This window comes from Delphinus delphis, chromosome 5 (assembly GCF_949987515.2).
Source record: "Delphinus delphis chromosome 5, mDelDel1.2, whole genome shotgun sequence".
NCBI classification, from domain to species: domain Eukaryota; kingdom Metazoa; phylum Chordata; class Mammalia; order Artiodactyla; family Delphinidae; genus Delphinus; species Delphinus delphis.
In genome coordinates this window covers 120,193,036-120,214,329 of record NC_082687.1, presented here as the reverse complement: position 1 = coordinate 120,214,329, position 21,294 = coordinate 120,193,036, and the positions used below count along the sequence as shown (strand labels likewise).

The 21,294-nt window shown below is 35.9% G+C and overlaps 1 protein-coding gene across 2 annotated transcripts in view; it reads right to left on the bottom strand.

Annotated features, from left to right (window-relative positions):
- ADAD1 (adenosine deaminase domain containing 1) overlaps nucleotides 1-20,695 on the bottom strand; it is a 46,912-nt gene extending 26,217 nt beyond the window's left edge. For both annotated transcript variants that reach the window (XM_060011859.1, XM_060011860.1), the window contains exons 1-6: nucleotides 20,386-20,695; nucleotides 19,446-19,634; nucleotides 17,114-17,281; nucleotides 12,389-12,456; nucleotides 7,663-7,789; nucleotides 552-675 (exon numbers count right to left, since the gene is read on the bottom strand). In XM_060011859.1, the coding sequence (XP_059867842.1) occupies nucleotides 552-675; nucleotides 7,663-7,789; nucleotides 12,389-12,456; nucleotides 17,114-17,281; nucleotides 19,446-19,634; nucleotides 20,386-20,557 (848 nt within the window). In that variant the 5' untranslated portion in view covers nucleotides 20,558-20,695. The remainder of the gene's footprint in view (nucleotides 1-551; nucleotides 676-7,662; nucleotides 7,790-12,388; nucleotides 12,457-17,113; nucleotides 17,282-19,445; nucleotides 19,635-20,385) is intronic.
- Between the last annotated feature and the right edge of the window lie 599 nt (nucleotides 20,696-21,294).

The window sequence follows — 21,294 nt, the reverse complement described above, 5'->3', positions numbered from 1 at the left end:
CCCCTTTCTCTCTTTCTCTCTGAGATCTGCCAGCCTAAAAAGTACTTTATCGACACTCTGCTATATCGTAAACTTTGTACAGACCTCATGAGTGGAAACTCATTGATTTCTGCCTTTGGATAAGTATGACTAATTCAGGGGTGAAATACTACCAAGCCTACTTGGTCCAGATGTAAAGCTATACTCTCCAATTACTTTTATCATTAATAAAGACAGTATTTTTATCTTAAAAAAAAAGGTTGTATGACTCTTAAAACTGAGTTCATAAGCTCTTGATAATAGAAGCCACTAAAATTCATAGGCTAGACACTGAAATTACTATACGGTTTCCAAAAGTGACATGAAAATATCAGATGGCTTGGATAAGTAAGAGACTGCCATACCCTTGGCTCAATGATGAGTAAAATTCCATTTGTAAATAAAGACATATATATGTGATTGCTTTAGGCTAAGAGCATTAATATTTGATGGCATTAAATATATCTGTTAAATATTAACAGATATATTTATATATATTTAATATATTTAATTAAATATATTTGTTACCTTACCTAAGGAGAGATCTCCTTGCCGTAACAACAGCATGAGTATCGTGCAACACTCTTCCATTTGGCTTAATGCACTGACTATAATTGTATTCACCTGTGCCTATAGCTACAACTTCGCGCTGTCCAGCTGAAAGAAAAGGTTAACAGTAGCAGGTTATTTTTACCTTCCTCTTCCCTATGTTCAACCTCCACCTCTTTCTTACCATTTTTTTCCCCATTTTTATTCAACAAACTCTTATTTGAGCATCTAGTAAATGCCTGGTGTAAAAAGAGAGTAGGTTAAATGAATTAATTACACCGGTAGTTCAATGAAAAAGTCTACCTTACCATTTTAAAGTTAGTAAAATATATTGACCAAAAAGTTGGAAAAATAATTCCACAATTTCAAATAAGACTTTGAGAGTCTTCTAGGAAGCAAAATTTAAAAAATACTTCAATAATATCACAATTTAAAAGGCAGATGTTTTATATTATACTTTATCTACATTTCTACTACAATCAATAGAATCATTTTTTGCTGTACTCCATTTGAGATTTGAGATTTCTTTGAAACTCTATGCTCAGAAGATAGTTTTTTTCCTTTCACCTTCTACCTATGTGGCCTTTCTATATCCTAGTTGCTAGATCATTGTTCTTTTTTCTGTTCTTTTTTCTCATGAGATAGGTACTCATGCTATAGTTTACCTCTGTGTTGATGATTTCAGAAAATCTCTAGTCTCAGTCTTTCAAAGTTCAGTTCCACATCTGCAACTACCTAAGAAAGGACTTCCATTAATTCCACAAAAATTTTTGCTGTCCTACCAAATACTAGGCAGTGAAATAGATGCTAGGAATCAAACGCTGATTAAGACAGGCCCTCATGAAGCTTCTAATAGGAGAGAAGAAAAAAAGACTAAAACCACAAATTGTAATAAAAGCTTTGAAGGAAACAGATACACGGCTAATTTAAAGAATATTAGCAGGAAAGATTACCTCATGAAGACCAGTTGCAGAATCCCTCCTTATGAAACTGAAATTTAAGTTTCATTATGAGTGAGCAGCAAAAGGAGTGGGGTAAAGGATTCCAGTAAGGTCCAAGAAGCTGAATTAGGGGCTCTGTTACAGTAGTCCAGGTCAGAGACAATGACTTAAGACTCAAATGATGGAGGTTAAATGAAAAAAAAGGAAGATCAGACCTGAGATAGAGTTTGAGGATATAATAAACAGGACTTGAAGATAAATTGTAAGATTTTAGGGGAAGGGATAAATAATGGATGACTTAGATTTTTAGCATCTGGATGGATGCCATTTACTGAGATAAAGGCAGCTGGAGGAGTAGGATTAGATGAGAAAAGTAAAAATGTTCTATTATCTCTAATGTATTGGGTTGGCCAAAAAGTTCTAGTATGGGTGTGGGGGATGGGGTGATATAAGGGAATTGTATAGTGTCAGTGTAAGTTCTGGAATGGTGATCTATGTTCTGAGTTATAATGGGCAGTAGTGTAGCCAAGAGCTCAGCTTCTTTCTCTGTAACTCAAACTGCAATGTTTCAGGGAGATACTAGAGTTTGATAATGTAGGAAAAAGAGGGAATAACCAAAAGAAGAAATTCACCAAGATGTAAGAGGAAATGGCAGGCAAGCCTACCCTGTCCTCCACTGGGCTCACAGCCACCACACAGGGTCTGGTCTTATAGCCAACTGGGTCAGGGGCCAGGCCTGCCTACCCACATGCCCAGAGTATTAGGCCCCACCACAACAGAAGGGCACACACATTCTAAATAGAGGGCACCCCTAGAGTATACAGCCCTGGTGACCAGAGAAGAATGTATTGCTGGGCCCCATAGGATGTCTCCTACAAAAGGCTACTTCTCCAAGAGGGGGAAATGTAACCGAACTACCTAACACACAGAAATAAACACACAGAGAATTGGGCAATACAAAGAGACAGAGAATTATGTTCCAAATGAAGGAATAAGACATAACCTCACTAAAAGAACTAAATGAAGTGGAGATAAGCAATCTACCTGATTAAAGAGTTCAAGATAATGATCATAAAGATGGTCACTGAAGACAGGAGAAGAATGGATGAACACAGAGGTAGAAAATATAAAGAACCACCAAACAGAGCTGAGGAATACAATAACTAAAATAAAAAATACACTAAAAAAATCAACAGTAGATTAGCTAGTACAGAGGAACGAATCAGCGATCTGGAAGACTAAGTGGTGGAAGTCACCTAAGCTAAAGAGAAAAAAAAGAACTTAAAAAATGAGGATAGTTTAAGACACCTCTGAAACAATACCAAGCATACTAACATGTGCATTATAGGGGTCCCAGAAGGAGAAGAGAGACAGAAAGGGGCAGAGAACTTATTTGAAGAAATAGTAGCTAAAAACTTCTCTAACCTGGGGAAGAAAATAGAAATCCAGGTCCAGGAGTCACACAGTCTCAAAAAGGTGAACTGAAAGAGGTTCAAACCAAGACACATTATAATTAATAAGGAAAATATTAAAGATAAAGCAAGAGAATAGCAGAAAGAGAAAGGCAACTAGTTACATACAAGGGAACTCCTATAAGACTTTTAGCTGACTTTTCAGCAGAAACTTTGCAGGCCAGAAGGGAGTGGCACAATATATTCAAGGCAATGAAAGGAAAAGAACCTACATGAAAGGAAAAAACCTACAGTAGAGGATACTCTACCTGACCAGGTTATCATTGAGATTTGAAGGAAAGACAAACATTTTACAGATAAGCAAAAACTAAAAGAGTTCAGCACCAAAAAATCAGCTTTACAAGAAATGTTAAAGGGACTGCTCTAAACAGAAAAGATCACAATTAGAAATATGAAAATTACGAAAGGAAAAATTTCACTGGTAAAGGCAAACATACAGTAAAGTTGATAGATCAGCCACTTATAAAATTAGTAGGAAGGTTAAAAAACAAAAGCAGTAAAATCATCTATAGCCACAACAAGTAGTTAAGGGATACACATGCCAAAAAGATGTAAAATACATTAACCTTTGGGGGGAGTAAAAATACAGGGTGATTAGAATGCATCTGAACTTCAGAGATCATCAACTTAAAATACTCACCCATATATGTACACACACATATATATATATATATATATATATATACACACACATATATATAAAAAAACCGATAATACAGATACACACACAAAAAAGGGAAAGGAATCCAAACACAACCACTAAAGACAGTCATCAAATCACAAGGGAAGAGAGCAAAAGAAGGGACAAATAAGAACTACAAAAATAATCTGAAAACAAGTTAACAAAATGGTAATAAGTATATATCTATCAATAATTACTTTAAATGTAAATGAACTAAAAGCTCCAATCAAAAGACATAAAGTGTCTGAATAAGAAAACAAGATCCGGGCTTCCCTCGTGGCGCAGTGGTTGAGAGTCCGCCTGCCGATGCTAGGGGACACGGGTTCATGCCCCAGTCCGGGAAGATCCCACATGCCGCGGAGCGGCTGGGCCTGTGAGCCATGGCCACTAAGCCTGCACGTCCGGAGCCTGTGCTCTGCAACGGGAGAGGCCACAACAGTGAGACGCCCACGTACCGCAAAAAAAAAAAAACCAAAACATAGAAGAAAACAAGATCCACATATATACTACCTACAAGAGACTCACTTCAGATCTAAAGACACACAGATTGAAAGTGAAGGGGACAAAGGTATTCCATGAAAACAGAATGAAAAGAAAGCTGGAGTAGCAATACTTATTATCAGACAAAACAGACTTTAAAACAAAGACAGTAAAAAGACAAGAGAGGACACTACACAATGATAAAGGGATCGATCCTAAAAGTATATATAACATTTGTAAATGTAAAGCACTCAACATAGGAGCACCTAGATATATAAAGCAAATATTAATAAATGTAACAGGAGAAACTGACAATAATACAGTAATAGTAGGGGACTACACCCCACTTACATTAATGGCCAGACCATCCAGACACAAAATCAATTAGAAAACGCCGGTTTTGGATGACACATCAGACCAGATGGAATTAAACATATATGGAACATTTCATCCAAAACAGCAGAATACACATTCTTTTCAAGGGCACGTGGAACATTCTCCAGGACAGGTCACATCCTATGCCATAAAATAAGTCTCAATAAATTTAAGAATACTGAAATCATATAAGGCATCTTTTCCGACCACAACCCTATGAAAGTGGAAATCAATCACAAGAAACAAAAGCACAAAAAAGCACAAACAGGTGGAGTCTAAACAACATGTTACTAAACAATCAATGGGTCACTGAATAAATCAAAAAGGAAATAAAAAAGTACCTGGACACAAATGAAATTGCAAGCACAATGACCCCAAACCTATGGGATGTAGCAAAAGCAGATGTAAGAAGGAAATTAAAATAAGTCTACTTCAGGGCTTCCCTGGTGGTGCAGTGGTTGAGAATCTGCCTGCCAATGCAGGGGACACTGGTTTGAGCCCTGGTCTGGGAAGATCCCTCATGCCATACAGCAACTAAGCCTGTGTGCCACAACTACTGAGCCTGAACTCTAGAGCCTGTGAGCCAGAACCACTGAGCCCACATGCCACAACTACTGACGCCCGCACACCTAAAGCCCAGGCTCCGCAACAAGAGAAGCCACTGCAATGAGAAGCCCACACACCACAATGAAGAGTAGCCCCCACTCGACGCAACTAGAGAGGGCTGGCATGCAGCAACAAAGACCCAATGCAGCAATCAATCAATCAATTAATAAATAAAATAAACTATAAAACTTCTAAAAAAATTAGAAAAAAACAAGACTACTTCAGGAAACAAGAAAAATCTCAAATCAATCATCTAATCTTACACCTCAAAGAACAAGAAAAATAGATATAGCCAAAACCTAAAGTTAGAAGAAAAGAAATCAGAAAGATCAGAGCAGAAATAAATGAAATAGAGAATAAAAAAAAACAATAGAAAAGATCAATGAAACTAAGTTTGTTCTCCGAAAAGAAACAAAATTGATAAACCTTTAGCCAGATACATCAAGAATAAGAGAGAAGGCCCACGTAAATAAAATTGGAAATGAAAAAAGGGAAGTTACAACTGACACCACAGAAATACCAAGAATCATAAGAGATTACTCTGAACAATTATATGCCAATAAAATTAACAACCTATAAGAAACAGATAAATTCCTAGAAACATACAATCTCCCAAGACTGAACCAGGAAGAAACAGAAAATATGAACAGACCAATTACTAGTAATGAAATTGAATCAGTAATTAAAAAACTCCCAACATACAAAAGTCCAGGACCAGATGGCTTCACAGGTGACTTCCACCAAACATTTAGAGAAGAGTTAATACCTATTCTTCTCAAACTATTCCAAAAATTGAAGAGGGGGGGTCACTTCCAAACTCATTCTATAAGGCCAGCGTTACCCTGACACCAAAACCAGACAAAGATACCACAAAAAAAGAAAATTACAGACAAATATGCCTAAACACAGATGCAAAAAAATCTTCAGCAAAATATTAGCAAACCAAATTCAACAATACATTAAAAGAAGGATCATACACCATAATCAAGTGGGATTTATTCCGGGGATGCTAGGATGGTTTAATATCCACAAATCAATCAATGTGACACACCACATTAACAAACTGAAAATTAAAAAGCATATGATCATCTCAATAGATGCAGAAAAAGCTTTCAGCAAAATTCAACATCCATTTATGATTTAAAAAAAACTCTCAACAAAGTGGGTAGCAACAGAACATACCTCAACATAACAAAGGCCGTAAGTGACAAACCCACAGCCAACATTATACTCAATGGTGAAAAGCTGAAAGCATTTCTTCTTATATCAGAGGAATAAGATAAGGATACCCACCCTCCCTACTTTTATTCAACATAGTATTGGAAGCCCTAGCCACGGTAATCAGACAAGAAAAAGAAATAAAAGGAAAACAAATTGGATCAGAAGAAGTAAAACTGTCACTGTTTGCAGATGACATGCTTTATACAGAAATCCTTAAAGACTCCACCAAAAAACTATTACAACTAATAAATGAATTCAGTAAAGTTGCATGATACAAAATTAATGTATAGAAATCTGTTGCATTTCTATACACTAATAATGAACTATCAAAAACACAAATTAAAAAAGCAATCCCATTTAAAATTGCATCAGAAAGAATAAAATACATAGGAATAAATCTAACCAAGGAGGTAAAAGACATACTTAGAAAACTGTAAGACATTAATGAAGGAACTGAAGTTGACAACAAATAAATGGAAAGATATACCATGCTCAAGGACTGGAAGAAGTAATATTCTTAAAATGACCATACTACCCAAGGCAATCCACAGACCCAATGCAATCCTTATCAAAGTATCAACAACATTTTTCACAGAACTGGAACAAATAATTGTACAATTTGTATGGAAACACAAAAACACCCAAATAGCCAAAGTGATCTTGAGACAGAATGATAAAGCATGGAGGTATCATGCTCCATGATTTCAAACTAAAGTTGACCCTTGAAAAATCATATATATCTTCTCCCCACCTAGGTCACAAAAAATCCTTAAGAATAAGAACCAAATATCAAATTGTTTTTGTATCATCTATAATATTCAGAGATGAATATAAAATTCAAATCTGTTTAATTAATGATCAATCTAGAACATTACAGGATAAATAAAAGATAAAATGTAATTGGAATCACATCAAAATATTCACAGGAAAAAACACAGATTCATGATTTTTCACTTTAATCTTTTATTATTTGAAAGTGAAGAAAATGTTAATTTTTATAGAGTCTCTCTCAATATTTGTTATAATGGGGTTAGATTTCAAGATGGTAGTGACTCCAACACAGTTACTGATTAAAATATTAGGTTATTTTACCATTCTGCAGTTCTCTATTGGTTCCTATTCAGTATACTTTATCTCTACCTTTGAGAATCTTGGTGTTTAATGACCCACACCTACTAGAAAGGGCCACTTCAAATCAATGCAGCACCACTGTCAACAGGGGCAAAGATAGTTAAAATATTACCATAGCGTAGTTCAGATCATTAAGTTACTTAATAGCTTTTGTACAAATGAACACATCCCAAGTACTTGCACTTACCTCTTTCAATTATAAAAGCAGCTAATGAGTTGCTACATTTCAGATACTCTGAATGATTAGAAACTAGTTGATAAAATGTTCCTTTAACGATCTGTGAAATCTTCGCAAACTGAATATGTCTCCCTTCTAGAAAAAAAAATCAAATGCAATATGAATTTGAAGAACACTGTGCTTTCTCCCAGAGGTCTCTATTATTCCTCTTATAACCTTTCAATTGAATGAGTTAATTTATAGAGATATGTAAGCAAATTTATAATTTATGTCATGATTGATTTTAAAGTATTCCATTCTAAAAGAACACAAGCTATTGAGCTTTTTGGATTCTTGTAAAAAGATGTATAAGTATTACATATTAGAGGATTACTAATTTATAATTGATAAAACATTCAAAAATCATACAGGACACAAGACAATTCTCTGTTGTATGGGATTGTCCCACATTGCCTGACAAGCAACATCTCAATGAATGCCAGCAGTCTTCCCCAATCACTGTGACAATCAAAATATACTCCTAAGTATTTGTCCCACTGACAACCACTGCAAAGCACTAAACACTTAGACTCTTGATATAGTTCCACGTTCGCACTAAAAAAAAAAGTCCCAAACTTTGAAAGGAGATAGTCTGAAGTAATCAGGATTACCATAGAAGAGTTATAACCAAGAACAGACATCAAAAGTCACCCATGGACCTTTTTAAAAAAATGAAAGACTTGAGGTTCTGAGATAGGGCCCTGGCCATCTGTTGCTTTGTGTATGTATGCTTGTATATCCCCAGGGAAGAATCATTATTCTAGAGAATGAGAGGTTGCAGAATCACTTAATATAGTATTTCTCAAAGTTTAGTTGTTTACTAAACACTGATAGTTCTTGTTAGTTGCATGATAGTTGCTAAGTAGTCTTATCAAGTGGTTCGCAGTCCACTATATCCTCAGAGGAAAAAAGTAAATGAAACAATTTTGCTCTCATACCTTGCATATATATGAACTGTATAACTATATTTTTCACAGAAATTCTTTTTACCTGCTTAATAATTAAAAAGGCACATAAATGATAAAAATTTAATGTTAGTAGTCTCAGCTAAGACAACTCATTTCAGTAAGGCCATTTACAAGTTTTTACTTATATTTGTTAAACTTGAATTTTTCTTTGTTAATATTGTTAATGCTCTCTTAGCAAAAACATGTAAAGTCACATCAAAAAGAGTTAAAGAACATCATAAACACAATCAGAAGAATGAACTACTTGCTATATTCTTTTATCTAACCAAAAAGCATACAATGAGAAGGTGCAAATTATTATAATTGCATGCTAGCATATATTTCATTTAAATTAGTAAAACCATCATGTGGTGTAAAAATTAGCTTTTCGTGTTTATGCAGTGAAACTATGACTGAGAAGTACTCAACAACTTGGCTCAGCTTATTACCAAAAGCTTATGATACAGGAGAAGCATATTCATTTGATGATAGTATAAAGTTAAACGTTTTTTTCCCACTGAAACAGCAATATAAGAGATGTACATTCATAAGTCTCCCTCTCCAAATGCAACCACTATTACCAGTATGGATATTTTGATAAACAAAATATACATCTAAACATACACTAATTAAAAAATAAAAACTGGGGCATGCTAAAATCCACTTTGCATTTACAGTAAGTTCTCTACATACGAACCTTCAAGTTGTGAACTTTCAAAGATGCAAAGGTACGTTCATATGTCCAATCATGTAAGTTAGTTCATGTGTCTGTCATTACACTGTCACGTGTGTGCATCCTCTACAAGTGGTTGTGCTTTTGTGTACTTTACTGTACAGTACTGTATACAGTAGTACAGTACATTTATTTCAAGCCTAGGATGTCTGGAAGCAAGTGTAAAAGCAGCGGTGATGTAGCTGATACTACTGTACTTTTCAAGGTACTGTATTGTAAGATTAAAAGTGTTGGGGCTTCCCTGGTGGCACTCTGGTTGAGAGTCCGCCTGCCGATGCTGGGGACGTGGGTTCGTGCCCCGGTCCGGGAGGATCCCACATGCCGCGGAGCGGCTGGGCCCATGAGCCATGGCTGCTAAGCCTGAGCGTCCAGAGCCTGTGCTCCGTAACGGGAGAGGCCACAACAGTGAGAAGCCTGCGTACCGAGGAAAAAAAAAAAAAAAAATTATTTTTTGTGTTTGTTTTTTATGTATTATTTGTGTGAAAAGTATTATAAACCTATTACAGTACAGTACTATATAGCCGATTGTGTTATTTGGGTACCTAGGCTAACTTTGTTGGACTTATGAACAAACTGGACTTACAAACACGCTCTCGGAATGGAACTCGTTTGTATGTAAGGGACTTACTGTACTTGGTCTTGGGCATCATTCAGAGGTAGTGCTACCCTCCTTCTTCTTAATGGTTCCATACAATGAATGCACTGTAATTTATTTAATCATGTCCTATACAGTTAGCAATTATTTTGTGCAATGATATAGAATAGAAAAATACACTGCAATCAGTACTGACAGATCAAGAATTATGTGTGTGGCATGAGAATATTTTGCTGCATATTAAAAACGTTGCACCTGAATATCATAAAGGATGTTTGGAAGTTAACAACGTACTGATATAGCTCTTGATCTTAACTGGTGTTGAAGGAAATAACAAATGTTGTGAATATAATCAAATCTTAGTTACTAAATGTATCTCTTACTAGCATGCATATGAAGGAATAAGGAGCAAGTGCAATACTATTTTTCCTATACATGTGCGCTGGTTGCTGAGGAAATAAAATGTTCTCACAAACTATTGGAAGTGAAGGATGACACAAAAACATGACATACATGATGCTAATTAACACCGGTTCTTTGATTTCCAGTTGCTAATTTCAAGTGATCTTTAGTATCATAAGTAACCTGAACCTATCTTCAGAGCCAAAATATCACTATATTAAATGAAGATACACTCCAGTAAAAATATGGCAAAGTAGACAGGCTCTGAAATGGTGATACCCTCCATAACTAGCCCAGCAGGACCTGTTCAGGAGATTTTTATGTATCTCAAATCTTTTTTTCTTCAAAAGTGATAACATTCAACACCCGTGTTTACCTATAAGCCTGATAATGATGTCTGTTCTCCATTTCCCAACTAAAAGAAAACTATCAAGTTTTAACTTTTTAACTCCTTACCTGAGCCTACCAAACCTGACTCTACTCATGTATTTCTTTAAACATACCGTTAACCACATACTCTTTCTTCCCCATAGATTGATGTGTTTTCTCAGGGTAACAGTAGTTTATATTATTTGCCAACCCGGGATTCTTTTTAACTATTCATTAAAAATGTCCACAGAGGCTGAAAAGAAAGACTAGAGTCCCTTCTCATATTAAGAAATCATTGCTGTTGGACTGACCACTCACTGTCCTTCTGTTCATCAACTCCTATGACCATTAGGGTAAATGACTATCTCTGACTGACTATATTTAACTATTGGTAGACTTTGCCTTTTGAATGTGCCTATTTTCCCTGGTCTGGTCGTTTTACTCCAAACAAGCACACAAATGCAGCTTTTTTTCTGTCTCAGAAAGACAATGGAAAACCAAACCTGAAAAGGCATAAATTCTAATCCTCAGACCTGGAAAAGACAAAGAAAGAAACGCTGTTCTTCACTTTAGTTGCACAAACACTCTAAAGTCTGAAGTGTTACTATTATGTAGGCAATGTAGAAATTAAGGATAATTTCCTGCCTTTCAGGGGATTCACAATCTAATGGGAAAAGTATACAATAATCTACATAATGTTGAATATAATAAAATGTTAAAATAATGGTAGTTACTATTTAGTGAGCACCTACTGTGTGCCAGGCACTGATCAAGTTTTTTTTAATGCATAAATTAATTTAATCCTCACAATAACCCTATGAGGTAATTATTGTTGTAGCTATTTTATAGACAGAGAAATTAAGGTGTACAGAGAAGTAACTGGTCCTAGGTCACACAACTAGTAATTTCAATTGCAGTTATAGTTTTCTTTGGGCTTGAGTGACAAATAACTAACATTAAAAGAAAGTGAATAGATTACTTGAAATGAATACCCCAACCATCAAGCACCAGAAAGCCACTGGATTTCATTAATGACCGGCCCACCGAAGCAAAGAGTTCTCAAAAAAGCAGTTATATGATATTGATAAGCCGTCTCTTTATAGGAAAGAAACCACTTCTTCAGTAGTTCCTCTCCAATTTTATTATCTCTCTAATTTTTAGCAGAGTATGGAAGGAAATACTCATCTTTGTTGAAGTGTGACAGGTTTGAATAATAAAATACTAATGTACATTTTCATACCTATGCATATTTTAATTATATGCTGTTATAATTTTTAATTGGGTTAATCTTCTTTAAAAATTATCATAGGGGCTTCCCTGGTGGCACAGTGGTTGAGAATCTGCCTGCTAATGCAGGGGACATGGGTTCGAGCCCTGGTCTGGGAGGATCCCACATGCCGCGGAGCAACTAGGCCTGTGAGCCACAACTACTGAGCCTGCACATCTGGAGCCTGTGCTCCGCAACAAGAGAGGCCGCAACAGTGAGAGGCCCACGCGCCACGATGAAGAGTGGCCCCTGCTTGCCACAACTAGAGAAAGCCCTCGCACAGAAACGAAGACCCAACACAGCAAAAATAAATTAATTAATAAATTCCTACCCTCAAATATCTTCTTAAAAAAAAAAAAATTATCATAAAGGACTTTCCTTCCATAATGTACTTTTGAAACATATACTGGTTCAGGTGAAACAATAGGTTCTGCAGGGATAGGAGGGGGACCTGTAAATAAAACAAAAACATAAGGAAAAATGAAACATCAAATGTTCCAAAGAGCAGGTATCATACTACTCTGTAATAAAACAGCAATCCAAGAATGATTATCTTTTCTGTATACTTCTGCCAACTCTAGGCCATCTACTATCCATTAGCTGAGCCTTGCTAAATGTCTTTCCTATATTGAAATCAATTCTACAAACACCAAATACCTTTCTGGGTGCCCTATTCTTATGCTACTATATAGCTTGCTTTGTAATAGATTCAACATTCTGAAAACCGGTAAAAATGAAACCCTGTTCTAAATGCTTATGAACAATTTTATATTTACAATAATACTAGGTAAAACATTTAAACTTAATATTCTACCAAAAAGTTAGTAAGTAAAAAATTACCATTTTAATACTATTTTATCAGAGTAGTTTGTAGGGGAATACTTCATTCAAAGTTTTCTAAGCTTTTAGTCCCATTCTTTGCAATAGCTTTCCAATTTGGTTCCCAAGTTGGGAAATCCAGGAAGAACAAGAAAAGAACATGACACTAAACTAAAGGAATAAAAGATCAGGAAAGCTTAAATGAGAAGGGTCCAGGAGCAAAGGTTCAACTAAAGTACTCAATATCTCTCAAGAAATCATTCATAAAGACAAAGAAAGAAAATAGAACTGCTACTCTGGACCTCATTTTGAGTAAAAATGAGAAACTGGTTGTAACATAGAAATTAGCAAAGAAAGACTGACAATGTCATCTTGGGGTTCACATTAATTAAGTAAATGTTGACTATAGTTAGAGATATACACTCTGGACTTTAAATAAGCAGAACTTTAAAAACTCAGAGAAAGATGGATTTTTTCCATCTACTCAGTGAGGATCAAGTGAAATGAAAACTAAAGATATTAAATCCTGTTTATCAAGCACAAATGTTTTCAATAAATAAGAGAATGTGACTGTACAAGTTGGTCTGCATTTTGAAACACCATATACAGAGTAATCTTGAAAAAGATGAACAAAGTTGGAAGACTCACACTTCCTGAATTCAAAACTTAATTTACAAAAGTTACATTAATCAAAACAGTGTGGCAATGGCATAAAGACAGACACTTATAGACCTATGAAATAGAATAGAAAGTGCAGAAATAAATCCTTACAAAGGTGGTCAAATGATTCTCAACAAAGGTGTCAATACCATTCAATAGGGGAAAGGACAGTCTTTTCTACAGATTATGCTGGAAAAACATGATATCCACATGCAAAAGAATGAAGTTGGACCCTCAGATAACCCTATATACAAAAATTAACACAATATGGATCAAAGACCCAAACCTAAGAGCTAAAACTATAAAACCTTTAGAAGAAAACATGGGCAGAAAGCTTCATGACATTGGACTTGGCAATGATTTCTTGAATCTGATGAAAGGCACAGGAAACAAAAAAAATAGGCAAACTGGACTTTTTCAAAATTGAAAACTTCTGTGACTCAAAGGCCACTATTAACAGAGTAAAAATGCAAATCACAAAAGAGGGGCAAATATTTGCAAATCACATATCTGATAAGGGATTGTTATCTGGAATATACAGAGGACTCCTAAAACTCAAAAGAAAACCAAACAACCCAATTCAAAAATGGGCAAAGGACATGAGTATGACATTTCTCTAAAGAAGATATACAAGTGGGCAATAAGCACATGAAAAAAATGCTCAACATCACTGATAATTAGGGAAAGCAAATCAAAATCACAATGAGACATGATATCACAACCATTAGGATGGCTACTATCAAAAAAATGAAGAATAGCAAGTGTTGACAAGGATGTCAAAAAATTGGAACCCTTGTGCACTGTGGGTGGAATGTAAAAGGGTGCAGCCATTATGGTAAACAATACAGCAGTTCTTCAAAAAAATTAAATACAAAATTACCATATGATCCAGCAATTCCACTGCTGGGTATAAAACCTGAACAATTGAAAGCAGGGTGTCAAAGAGATATTTGTACACCCATGTTCATAGCAGCATTATTTACAATAGTCAAAAGGAGAAGCAACCCAAATGCCCATCAACAGAAGAATGGATAAACAATATGTGGTATACACATATAATAGAATTATTATTCAGCCTTAAAAAGGAAGGAAATTCTGACACGTGCCACAACATGGATAAACTGGCTAAGTGAAATAATCCAGTCACAAAAGAGACACATACTGTATGATTCTACTTAAATGAGGTACCTAGAGAAGTCAAATTAATATAGACAGAAAGTAGAATGGTAACTGCCATGGGCTTGGTGGAGGGGGGAATGCGAGTAACTGTTTAATGAGTATAGAATTTCAGTTTTGCAAGATGAACAGTTATGGATATTGGATGCACAAAAAAGTGAATGTACTTAACACTACTGAACTGTACATTTAAAATGGTTAACTTGGTCATTTTTATGTTTTAAATACATGCATTACAAAAAGTTTACGTTACTTTTACATTATTAAATGATTTTTTAAGGGGTATTGAACTAAAATAAACACAGAGCCAGATTCTTAAATCACTGTGTCAAAAAGTGTTAGATTTTCAAAACCTAGCATAATATCATTAAGCATACTGCTCTTGAAAAGAGTCAGAGCAAAAAAGTATTTATATGGTTAACAAAAAACTAAGAATATACTTTTAAAAACACCATGTACAATATATGAAAGAAGATATACATGAAATATAATTCTGATGAGTTCAGAATTTTGAAAAAATTAGTTTCTAAAATTTTACATTATAAATAGGGAGGAGACTAGAAAAACAAATATAACATTAACAGCAAAGAAAAGAAATAAATACTCAATACTTATCTTCCATATCTCTTCACAAGAAAAATAAATAGTTAAGCTCAGTTGTCTAGGACAAACATTTTAAAGAAGAAAATGTAGTTCATTATAAGGGAAAAGATGACCTAATTGAATTATTTCCAGGCTCTATGGCAAGAGAAAACCTTTTATTAAAGAACTCTTAGTCATCATTAAGGAACTATTGGCACTTTTTGAGAAAACAATGGTGAATATAAAAGTGGCATCAGTGCAGATGGGAAAATGCTACTTTAATTTTCACAAAAAAGGGAAAAGATAAATGTTTAGAAACTAAAAATTGTGGCCCACAGGGCAAAAGATTTGCTAGCCCCAGATAAACATTTTGAAAACCCTCAGGGGAAATGCATTTTTCATGAGAAGCCAATCATAAATATCATTTTCTGATAATTAAATTAGATACGTGGGAAATTCTGTAGATATATTTTAGCTTGATTTCAACAAAGTATTTTAGTTCCTTGAGGGTACAGAATGGGTCTTACTTGATTCTAGACTCCTAGTATTTACCACAGTCCCTGGAAGTTATCACAGTCCTAGTATTTACCATAGTACATCCTCAAAACATAGATTTATTGATTTGAATGCATGTGACGGTTGCAAAGAAACGGGGAAAATATTGCTGGGGACATACCTAGGTGGGTTGATAGCTTATAAAATAATCACATATAAAGAATTTCCATTGATAAACTGCCAGCATGGATAAGACACCAAAATTATCATACCCAGCCCTAAAAAATTAATTAATAAATCTAAAAAATAGTGAACAGAAATATGAAAATTAACAAAATACTTTCCTAAGTACTTATTTAATCCAAACTATCAGTATTTTGAAAACAATGAGAAAGACTACACATCAAAACAATAATGGTTTTAATTAAACAACAGAAAAATATATAGAATAAGAACTGAACTTAGAGAAAGAACAAAATGACCTTAAGGAAAGTATTACAAAAGAAATATTAAAATTAATAGGTTATAAACAAACAAAAAAAGCCCAGTCACAAGGTGATTTGAATTTAACTAGAATTTATTGTCACTGTTTAAATCAAATTTAAATGTTTTTATTTACTAAAGTTGCCTCATTTACAGCTAAACCAAAATGTAATCTAACATGAATGAAATACTGACAAAAACTGGTTACTATGCTAACATATATATTCCTCAAATTGACTAATGTTTAATAAGAACTACTGTCATTTGATTATGTTACTGTTCACCAGGCACTGGTTATAAGCTTTGTATCCATTATTTACTGAATCCTAATGACAGCCATAGTAGGTATCTATCCTTGTCTCCATTTTTCAAATGATGAAACTTAGGTTTAGGAAGCAAACAACTTGTCTTGTCCAGGGTCAATACTCAATCCTGAGCAATCTAATTCTGGACTTTACACTCTCAACCTATTTGCTATGCTACCTTAGGCCCTTATTTTCTCAAGTAACCCTACCATTACCGAATTTAACACAGGCAAACTTCACAAAAATTGCATTAATAACCTCTACATATTAAGTGCACAGTGTTAAGTTCATAATAAGAATCCAATAAATTACAGAGAAAGCTAAATTTCAGGACTCAAACCCATCTACAATCTGACAAGTTATCAGACAGTTCAGCAACATGTTTACATCTTTGGTGTTGAAATATACAAGAGCATTTTAACTACTATTAAATAAGTCAGCAATCAGCAACAAAAGGAAAGTATTCAAATCCTGCTACTTCTATCTTGTAGTTGCCAAGTAACTCTTCATTAACATAAATCTTTCAGGTGACACTTTCTGGAAAATGATACACTTTATAAACACTACTTTATAATCAAGAATATTTACCTGATGTTTCTGAAATTCTTGGTTCAGTTTCATCCAATTGTAGAAGCTCATCAAGAGCTAATTTTGCTGCATTGGATCTAGACTCCTTTTTATTTTGTCCCAGTCCAGTCTTGTATTGAATACCATCCACCACAGCACAAAAAGCAAAATATGGTCCCATAACATTACCTTGAAAAATAACTCAGAATGAATGCTGTAATACTTCACAGTATGATCTTGCAAAAGATGTCTGTTACATAGAAAAACATCCCAGTACAACTGTAGAAAACTATCTCAGCCTACCAGTTATTCTGCAGAGCCAATACAGGTTAAAAGTAAAGCGGAGTGGGCCCCTGAACTAGTTCTGAGGAATCCTTCAAGCAGCCAGTTTGGCTCCAGATTCAGCATGAACAATAGGGCCAGCTTAGAGTACACGTCACACACAGAGTGACAGTGCCTTGTATAATTCCTGGCAATGGTAAGCATCCCAGTATCTATCTAATGACCAATGAGAGGGAAGATGTGGAGCGTCTGGCAACATGTCTCTTCTTTCGAACTTCAATACCAATGAAGTTGAACAACTCCTACACTCCGAGTGCCCTGATACTCTTATAAGCTCCGGAACAGAAGGAATCCCTTTGAAGAAATCTTATGTTTCTATCAGGGAGTCACAATAAGCAATCCAACCCATCACAGCCTTACGGTGTGTGTGGGGGATTTACAAGGAAAACCAAACCGTAAATAATAATAAGAAAAGATATGCTAAAGAACTGAACTGTCCAGTCACCCAAAATTCCCGGAAAAATTACCTTTACACAGTTACATTTACCTAGTTTTCATATTTGCCTGATGAAAAATGAAATGGAACCATCTTCTAAATTTACAAGCCAAAGATTTTTCTGGTTCAAGTTTTACTTGGTATTCAGACTATAGGAGGCCTTTAAGAAACTTAAGTCTCCACTCTGGTTACAAATGACTACATACAGTGTCACTCCACATAAGCCTCATTATTATTGTATTATCTTGTCTTCTTACATATTCCATTAAACTTCTGGGTTTTTCTTTAAGATGTACATCAAGAATTTAGAAGCAACTCCAGACTGCATCAGGGTAAACTGTTTTCCTCCTAACATCTATGACCTCAGTTTCCCAAATTCCTTCCTTCATGATCACCTGGGTTCCAATCCAAATTTAGTAAACCTGAGCCTATTTTATATTTTTAACAAGTGGCCCAGATGATTCTTATTTGTGAGATATTATGTGTCAAATTTGTTAATAAGTACTCTGTGTCAGAGTGCTGAGGCTTTAAGCTTCATCCTGTTTCTACCCCAGGTTCTCAAACTTGATCATCATCTAAATCCATACTAAAGAGCTTGTTAAAAAATATTGACACTCTGGTTTTTCTACCAAATCTACTGAATTAGATTATTCAGCAAGTACTATGCACATAAAATGAACACCATTAACAATTGCTGGATTGTGTTTTTGAGTTTTTACTTTGTTCAACGAAGAGTTCCCCTGGTAAGTTTTCTTCATACTGTGACCAATAGTTTACATTTTCCAAGGGCAGTCTGAGAAGAATGGCAGAAAGCTAATTACACAGAAATTCAGTCCATAGTATTGATCATATGAAGTTATCCAACCTACAGTGATAGAACCTAGGAAAACTTCACTTCATTATTAAGACCCTATTTTTGTCACCTGTTAATTTTCCTAATCACTAGTCATAAGGTTAAGAAATCAGAAACTTCTTTCCATCTTTTACTAATCTGTACTCCTGTAGCCTTCCACAGGCCCAATGTGCTAACAGATTCTTCTGGCAGGGGACAGTTTAAGAGAGAATGGAGAAATTTAGTCAAAGACAAGTCTGCAGACAGAGAATCAATCAGGTAACTGCTATTTTCCCTTATATTTTATAAAAATTAGGTTCTGAAATATAAATTTCAGAAGCCAAATTTGACTATAATTTTCATTAGGCATCATCATCACAGAATACCCATAAAATCATCAGAGTCCAAATATTCAACATCCCTACAGAAGTATATTTATGCTATAAGAAGTACTTACAATTGAAAATAATCTACAAGGCTGATGAGATTTAAACTAGCCATACACAAAAAATTAAAATTTAGTATTTTAGAACTTTTGTATGAGTAAATTTAGAGGCTCAAAAGGCTAAAGAAGTATGAACATAAAAATTTCTGAAGTACCCTTGTGAAGACATACTAGCAATTATCTAACCCCGACATTAGGCAAATAAATAAGATAATCAAATTTTGTACCACTTATATACTGTTTTCAATAGGAAAATATTTTCTAGTACTGGAACAACCAGATACAACTTCACACTTGCCTGTTGTTACTGTTTCCTTAAGGTCAAACTGAACCCGCTGCATTTGCGCAAACTGGTGCAAGGCTGATACCGGATTTATCTCTCCATGCTTGTATTTCATTATAAATTCCTTAGGTATTTTTTTTGGAGGAAGGAGAGGATTTGAAATAGGTGAAAGACCTTTGGAGAGCAATGGTTCTGGAAAATTACCTAAAAATAAATGTTTACGCTTGTCAACTTGGTTAAATTAAAAAGAATAATAAGACAAGCAAAAGCACCAAACCCTTTCCTAAAATGGAAGGTGTTCCAGACACATTTAGTCACATGTGTTTTTCATTAACAATGAGTTTCTACTACTAAAGAAGTGTAACCTGTTACTGTATATATCTTTTAGAGTACTATTTTGCAAAGTATTGTCATATAATTAAGTGATATCAAAGAATCCTAGAATTTCAGCGATGTCAAGGTCTTCAGAGGCTCCCTAAGCCAGTTTTATCCATGATGTCATTAAGGCCTAAAATGTATTAAGACAGATTTGGGACTAGAACCTAGTTTCTGCTTCCCATTCACTATTTCATATTACCTTTCACGTTGAATTCAATCAAATTTTTAGTGTGTCTGTCCCTGCTTTACACTTAACACTCTACTGAGTGAAATGTGGAATAGAAACCAGTATAAATCCAGTCCTCTCTCCTGAAGGGGATGACACAGCCTCACCTCAAAAAGGCAAGACACACTGGAAGTGGTTGTACACCCAAGTGGTAAAGAACAATTAAGTCTGTAGCCAAGGGAAGGACTTCTACTGTGCTGGGAGTCAAATCCAAGTCTCAGTCGGGACATGGCCACAGGTAAATGGATATATATCCAGGAAACATTTAAACCGGGGGCTCAACAAAACTAACTGGCCATCTCAGAATCTTAAAGAACGTTGGCGTTAGTACAAATGTAAAAGAGTTTGTACCCGTCACTTGAGTAACCCTGGATGTCATGTTCGACAGGCTGTAACTTTCCGAGGAACATCCTGTGGGTGTGGTTACCGTCTGGGCTGATGGCTGAACTGCCAAGTTCTTTTTCAGCATCTGGGCAAAGCTAGGGACCCGAGAACCCTGAAACCAGTCATCGTGGCCAGACATTTTCTCACCTACAAATTGTAAGAAAGTTGGCAGAAGACAAAAAAAAAAAAAAAAAGTATTACGTAAACTAAAAATACTCTGAAATAAAAACCAACCACATTCCCATAAGCGGCCTTTACACACACATGACAAGCGCTAAACCTCTGATGTCACGGCTGCTCTGTGCCTACAGTTTTACGGGTGACAAAACTCTCTCTCCTAAATCCCTCCCCCAAAGCACTACTACAAAGAGGAAAGAAGGGACGAGGTGGTCCGTGGTGAAAAGCCCTTCCTCGGGTGTCAGGAAAAACAACAACAACAAAAAGAATACATTTGAGACCCGCATCGGCCCGCCCGTTGGCGGCCTCCCGAGTCCCAGCCCAACATCCACTCACCAAAATTGTCCTTCTTGCCCTGCTGGCCAGACCCTGCCGGCGGGCAGCTCTGACGGAGCCGCAGGCCGGGTGCTCGCCGGCCGGCTGCCGCCGACGCCGTGGCTTCTTCCTCCCTGCCTCAACCTCTCACTTCAAACCGCTTGGCCTGACAACCACACGGCCAGGGCTGCGTCTTTCTAATGGCTGCCTCACGGCGTCCCTGCAGGCCAGGGACTGACGCCCCCGCGCTCTGCCTCAACCAGTCACCAACCGCCTCCTAGGCTCAAGCTACCGCCCCCCGCGCCTGCGCCTACGCGTGCCCGCCGCGCTCCACGGCTTGCGTCGCCAAGCGTCGGGATGCCGCAGAACGTCGCGCACGTTTAA